Source organism: Vipera ursinii (genome assembly GCF_947247035.1).
Source record: "Vipera ursinii genome assembly, chromosome: 1".
NCBI lineage: Eukaryota > Metazoa > Chordata > Lepidosauria > Squamata > Viperidae > Vipera > Vipera ursinii.
In genome coordinates, this window is record NC_139512.1 from 111,657,050 (window position 1) to 111,664,244 (window position 7,195).

Consider the following 7,195-nt stretch of genomic DNA (forward strand, 5'->3'; position numbering starts at 1 on the left):
ACATGGCTTTGGCAATGCTGATAGGAGGCTTCAGAGTTTGCCTGGACATTGATTTGCATCTTCAGTCATGGTATACTTTTGTAGTGTAAGATGACCAAGACAGAGAAACCTGAGCTTTATACAGACTTTTAAAGAAAAGGAATCAATGCAAAATATAAAACATGTTAGCCAAGTGACACCAGCTCTTTAAAAAGGAGGGGATTGCAAAAGGGGGTTTCATGATGTAAGGTCACAGTCCTTAGTGGTGCTTTATTAACAAGATGCCTGGAGAACAATTAGGGCTGGAGAGTCCATTTTCTGCAGGTCCTTTTCTTTACAGGCCAATGAAGTCTTCTTTCCGAAAGCCCTTCTGTAAAACATAAAGACGACTTGTCACAAGCACACATCAGATCAGTGGTGATCCAGCAAATGCTAACATATCTGAGCCCCACAGACACCAATGGAATCATCTATGGGTCCTATACTAGAGACTTAGGCGCTATGAGCTCACTTTGGAATAGAGGAGAGAGGAAAAAAATACAAACCGTTTTATAGTCCCGATGAAGCTTGCTATACTGCCACATGTTAGACAAGAGGCTGGAAGCGGCTCTGGAGGCCTTCTCATTATCCGAGCTGGAGAAAGAAGAGAAATCTGTAACATGCTACTGGTGCACATTGGGACTCAAACATACTCATTCCTTCTCCATGAATTACTAATGGATGTTTAGTCAAGATATTCACACTCATCTATCTGTAGCTGGTCTCTTATCCTCCCATTTCCTGGATCTTAATCTTTGGATCTCAAATATTTATTCAGCAGCATCCCTACAGGAATAGATCTATATTTTTGCAAAGCCAGGAAAACTGCTGCTACGTTTAAGAGGATTTTAGGCTGTATGAGGGACAGAAGCACCCAAGCCTTTCTGTGCTCCTGTAAAGCAATAGTGAGTGGCGTTAGCTTCACAGATTTCAGAAATGCCAATGACTCTTCTGCTAGGATAGCCAGTCTACATAGGCACTTTGGTCTTCTTTTGGCAGCTGGCACACATTCAACAAGGGCTCTTTGGAAAGGGGCATTTTCAAATTGAGTATATCAGACTTTTCATCCACCAGGCTCTTAGGGTAAGGTCTGTGGGATAAATGGTACGGATCAGTCTAGATGCCATAACAGGAAACAAAGGAGCTAACAAGTCAGATTAGAGTGGAAAAAACTCTCAAGTGTTGGAAATAAATCAGTTAGATGGATTAATTAACAAAAGTGAAGTGAAAATCTTTTGACGTCTGACAGGCTTGCTTTCTTGCCCATTTTCTTCCTTCCTCCAGCCCTTGATTTATGCACTGGAACTTGCCATTTGCTTTTGAAAGGGACTGGACCTTTTGAGGATTGTGTGTATGTGCCTTCATGCGAGTGCCAGGACAAGTCCCCGCAGTTTTCTTTGCAAGATTGCAGTTTTAGATTTCCCATTGCCTGCTTCCTAAGGCTGAGAGAGAATGACTGGCCCAAAGTCACCAGGCTGACATTGTACCTGAAGAAGGACCAGAACTCTTAATGCCTTAACTCCTATATCAAATTGGTTCTATTTCTGAACATTAGATGAATCTAACATTAGATGATTAGATGAACATTAGATGATTCTGTGATGCTGAAACAAGGGCCATAAGGAAATTTTCTGAAGCTGCAGCAGAGTCCAGAAGTTAAAGAATGTAAAACGCTGCTCTAATAGTGAAGTCAGTATGGAGTACGGATGGAAATTGCTGGCCATTCCCACATACCTGTCCCTTTTCTTCTTGATGTAGAAGAGTTTGCGTAGGCCATCAAAGTAGACAATGTCACGTGCAGCAACGGGGCTCTCCACAACCAAGTTGTTCAGCACTGCAATGATGTTGATTATTACCTCTATTGGAGGCCACTTGTCTCCAGAGTTTCCAGGAAGTTTCTCAATCAAATGACTCACCACTTTGGTTGCTGCCAATCCGAAACAAAACGGGTTAGCAAATACACAGAAAAAAATGTTCTTTGTCTAAAATCTCACTATGGATGATATGAGTAAAGCATTTGAATTGCAGGAACTGCCTCTTTTGCTGTGTTTTCCTATAGGAATAACTCACACATTTCATCCTTGTTGCGTGCATTCCGAGACAGGTTGCGAATCAATCCGGTCAGTGAGCGAAGCTGGTGATGGTCAGCAGTGCGGACTCTGTCCAGTACTGGGTTCAGGATCCTCTCTTGCTCCAAAGCCACCCTACTGAGGACACCTGCCCACTGCAAGAGACGAAGAGAAGAACGAGCTAGCAAATGATGATTCACCTGCCGAGTCAGTAAGCAGTCTAGGCACAGTGAAGAAGTAATATCTGACTGATTCTTCTACTGTAAGGTGCTCTAGAAAATTATAAAACTTTCATATATCTATACCAAGAAGTATCTGATTGCTGCAACAGATGACTCAGTTTATTCTTTCTATTTCTTTACTCCCACTGCCTTCTGGACCATTGATAACTGCATTAATCATGTTTGGCTTTAGGCAGACAATGGAAGCCTTGTCACTCCTTTCTTTCCTGCAATCTGCTTTGCTCCTCCCCTTTTCTCACTCTCCATAACAAGATGGGCAAGTTTTCAATGCAATCACTGTTCAAGCTCAAGCAAATGCAAAGTAGGCAGAGCATGCATTCTTCTTAGATATCTTCTCTATACGTTACGTTAAAAACTCCAGAGCTTTGGCAGTGTTGATAAGTATTATTGGGTTAACATAAGCCCAGTGCAGGGGAAAACCCCAGAGCCCTTTTCCTTCAGGGCACAAGAAACAATGGGGAATGGTCGTCGGTAGTTTTGGCAAGAGAGGTGCTCCACTGTTTGAGCAGGTCTACTCCATGTCGTTCTTTGAATGTATAAAGGGAACCATCAGGGAGTTCATCTTCCATATCTAACTCAAGCTTCCTACAAAAAGTCAAGTTCATGTCTTAACTCCCTCCTCTCCTTAATACTTTAAATATTTTAATACTTTAAATATTAATATTTTAAAGTCTTCAGAGGATTCAGGCTGGTATTTCTGGAGTTAGCCTTACCCTCCGGTCTCCTGCTGTGATATTCTGAAGCGCTCCTGAGGCCGCCTCTGTGGTATGCTTATTTAGTTCACATCGCTGTAGCAGCCTGTTGTACAGCCCTATAATCTGGGGGTTCCACAGCCACTCCAACCCTTTAGGATCCTTAGAAACTTCTGTGAAAGTCACAATATCAGAGTTCATGTGGAGCTAAGGAGAAGAGGGAGAGAGTATTTAATGACCGTTCTTTGAGGTTGTATGAACTTTTGTTCTAGCTACAATCTTGTTGTCTCCTTTACAGCTTACCCAGTTCGAAAAGGCTTTACTGTTTCTTAATCCATTTCCCGAGGAGCCTATTCTCCACAACTTATTTCTAATCAAAATTTGACCCAGTTTCTGTTCTTTGGGGGTATTATTCATCCCATAAGAACTGCAGGCCTTTCTTGTACTTCAGCATTAATTCCCCCCAATTACTCAGAGGAACTGACAACCCTCTGGATATCACAACTACCAAAGGTAATAATTTCTATTCCAGAAGAATTGTTGGGGTTTAAGTGTGAAATGGAATATGACCAATTGATCTAGAAATACCTCCCCACCGATGTTGGGGATTCAGTACTGTTATTTAGCTGAAGAGAAAATTTATTCTGTCCAAAGCAATACATTAGTGAAGGCTCTAGATATGGGACTGAGGCCTGTGCATGACTATAGGGGCTGAGATTGAATGCTGATATGCTCAGAGTCTAGTCTACTTAGTCAACCCATGGACTCCTCTCAAGCAAGCTTCCTTCTTTCTTTTTTTCATCCCGTGAAATATTGGGCTGCCCAGAACAGGCTCAGTTCTCTCCCATAATGCCATTCTTCGCAGTCTCACCTCTCGGGCCCTCCTGCTTTGTGGGCTGAAGCAGCCGACCAGCTCACTTGTCATGTTGGCTCCATCGCTCCTCTTATGTCCTTCCAGCCGCTGGAGCGAGGAAGGAGGAATTTCATCATAAAGTCGGTAGGAGAGGTTGCGTAGGACACAGACTGCGTTCTCAACACTCTGTGAGGACAGAATCCATTTTTTAAAAAACAAAAACAAAAGGCTTTTATACTATATTATTTACTGCAATTTTTCTATTATTTTCTTAATTTTTAATAGTAACTGGCATAGACTAAATTGGGCTAAATTGATGTTCAGATATTACTAGTCTATTTCATATATTCTGATTTCTATTTAATTTTTGCTACAGGATCCCTTAGGCAATAATATAGAGAGCTCCAGACAAGAGAGCATTTTATAATATTTATGTATCAAACATACATATTTGTTTAACAATGCATCATTTGCCTTTCAAAAGTTTGCCAGAGGCATCTTATAACAAGAATCTTCATCAGCTTTTGACAGATTCAGGTTGTTTCGGTGCCAGAAGCCATCCATATAGTATTTTTGCAAAGAATCTGTTAAGCTGAAGAATAAGTTCCTGGACATCTCTATTCCAAGTGACAATCAAGCATTAAACTTCATTTGAAGAACCAGACCTTTAGTCTATTAGACAGTTCATAAGATGATATTTTTTAAATTATTACACTGATATCCACCTTTGCACATGGACCATTAGTTGTATTTCACTGGCTGTATTCATACAATGCCAATGCCAATGTCAACACCCCACCGCCCTGTGCGCTCCCACAGAGAGGGCCTCCTCAGGGTGCCACCGCTCAAGGAATGTCGGCTGGTGGCCCCCAGGGGGAGGGCATTCTCAGTGGGTGCGCCAGCCCTCTGGAACTGCTTACCAACTGAAATCCGGATGGCCCCCGACCTCCGCACCTTCCGGCGCGACTTGAAGACTTACCTATTCCAGCAGTCCGGCCTGGCCTGATAGCTCTAATTGGGGTCCCAGTTTGTTTTGTTTATTGTTTTTCAGCACTGTTTCATTATGTTTGCCTACCTTACTCTGTACACCGCCCCGAGTCCCTCGGGAGAAGGGCGGTTTATAAAAACAAATAAATAAATAAATAAAATAAACATACTCAACAAGATCAACTGTAAACTTAGTAGCTGCAGTTGCAGCTGGTTAGCTCTGGCTAACCAGAGCTTTTTCCTTTGTCTTGGAAAAAGTGCATTTCCCCACTTGATTCAAGCTGGATTTAGAATAAAATGAGAGATCTCACCTTGTCCTCTGATTTTCCCACTTCCAGTGAACTATTTATGTAGCTAACTATGGAATCTATCAATCCATGGCATTCACGCATTTTCTGCCGAGTCTGCTGGCTAGCAGAGCTAAGATTCCTAAGGAGAAATATGAAGGGGTATCATTACAAGAATATTCCTTCAATGCACCCTCTTCAAACTCAAGTCTTTGCCCTCTTATTCTTAGAAAAGAAATAGAATATCTCAGGGAACATTTTTCAGACATACTGTCCCCCTCCAGCAAGCAGTAAAATATGGATCCAGAATATTATCTGAACTTGGAATCAGCAACTTGGTGCAGAATTCCCATTATCATTGACTCTACCAAGCATGGCCATTTATTGGCATTTAAACCAGCAAAATTAGGTCATATAACTCAGCCACAATCTTGACAAAGTCAAGTGGCAGCAAAATTTGATTTATATTTTTGGGGGGATATTTTGATAAATTGCACTCTCATAGTATCTTGCTTTGCAATCCAACATAATGTTCCAGCAGCCATATATAGATACTTATCATAAATGGATTACTCTCCACTTCAAGTACTGATTCAATTTGATCCTCACCTGTCAGAAACATAATGTGCTGATTGTGTTGCCATCATCCTGTTTCTAATCTTTGCTATGCATTAAATCGGTCACATTGGCTAAAACAGCATAAATGAGGAAGGCTATGGATGAATAATTCTCCCATATATTTAGTGGAAGCATACCATACAGATAGACAAACATTCTCTTCTATCCATGCAATACAAAGCATACTCATTTGCCAAAGAAATTTATGAAAGTAATGATGCTCACTATTTCTACATTATTTATGAACTGTTTTCACTGAATGGGATTTGACAATGCTTGCATTTTTCTTTACCAATCTTACTAAAAGATTATAACAACAATTACTACTATTATCCTTCAGGATTTTCCTACTCTAGGTCTTCTTTCAGACCCTATAATTCTCATATAGTTAAAGTACCTGAGGAAACCAGTGGCATTGTAGAAGATTTCTGCCTCAGAGGCATTTTGCTGGATAACAGCAGCATTCCTTGAGCCGGAGAGAGGGATCAAGATCAGGTTTGTGAGCTGCCCCAAAGTGTCCTGGGCAAGGCGGTCCTTGAGGTTATCACTTGAAGACAGATTCCAGAAAATGCCTGCAAAGCAATCAATCAGGAGGCAGAGGAATGAGACAGTGTCTTTGCAGAAGGCACTATTCAGCAAGATGGGAATGGCTCTGTTATACTTACTAGACCTTTGGGATTTAAGTAATCAGCTTTTTATAAAAATATTTATTGCTTATAATATCAAAACAAGAAAAAAAGCTAAAACTAAAACAAACAAGAAAATGAAGAGGGAGAAAAAGGAGGTTGAATTCCATCCATAAGTAACATACACGTATGTAAGACTGGTAACTTTTTAAGCAGCAGATTAAACTATGACCACACAGAAGAGTTCAGCCAGATTTCCCTCTGTGTCAATACAAAACAAAGTCACAAGTAAAGAATGAACACATTTCATCAACCTGAGATTTAAAATCACATATAACAGTTTTTTCCCCATGGAAATAAACAAGGTTTTTTAAGGCTACTGTTCATGCACACTATATCTAGAATTAAGTAAAAGTTGTAGTATGTTATTTTATCCCTGTGTTGCTTTCAAGCTATAATTATCATTATCACCATTTATTTTTAGACCGCAGAATGTTTCACAATCCTTATGTTATTAATCTTTACAACAACTAGGTTTCAGTCACATTTTCAATTTTGCAAGTAGGCAGCTAATACCAAACTCAGAGGAAGATTTTAATGGCAAAGCAAAATTGCAGAGGGCAGACATTGGCCTAATGATGCCCTGACCTGTCTTGAAGTTATTTTTGAATTATCCCAAATTCAGAAAGTACCGTATATACTTGAGTATAAGCCGAATTTTTCAGCCCACTTTTTGGGCTGAAAAACTCCACTTCGGCTTATACTCAAGTCAACAAAAAAAAGAACTGTCCCTTCGTTCGGAA

At 40.5% G+C, this 7,195-nt stretch overlaps 1 protein-coding gene across 1 annotated transcript in view; it reads right to left on the reverse strand.

The window, feature by feature from the left end:
• Positions 1–214: 214 nt before the first annotated feature.
• Positions 215–7,195, reverse strand: part of PKP3 (plakophilin 3) — a 52,776-nt gene continuing 45,795 nt past the window's right edge. The window contains exons 6-13 of the mRNA XM_083348972.1: positions 6,164–6,338; positions 5,173–5,290; positions 3,893–4,060; positions 3,043–3,228; positions 2,089–2,242; positions 1,753–1,945; positions 525–612; positions 215–349 (exon numbers count right to left, since the gene is read on the reverse strand). Of these exons, the coding sequence (XP_083205098.1) occupies positions 314–349; positions 525–612; positions 1,753–1,945; positions 2,089–2,242; positions 3,043–3,228; positions 3,893–4,060; positions 5,173–5,290; positions 6,164–6,338 (1,118 nt within the window). The 3' untranslated portion in view covers positions 215–313. The remainder of the gene's footprint in view (positions 350–524; positions 613–1,752; positions 1,946–2,088; positions 2,243–3,042; positions 3,229–3,892; positions 4,061–5,172; positions 5,291–6,163; positions 6,339–7,195) is intronic.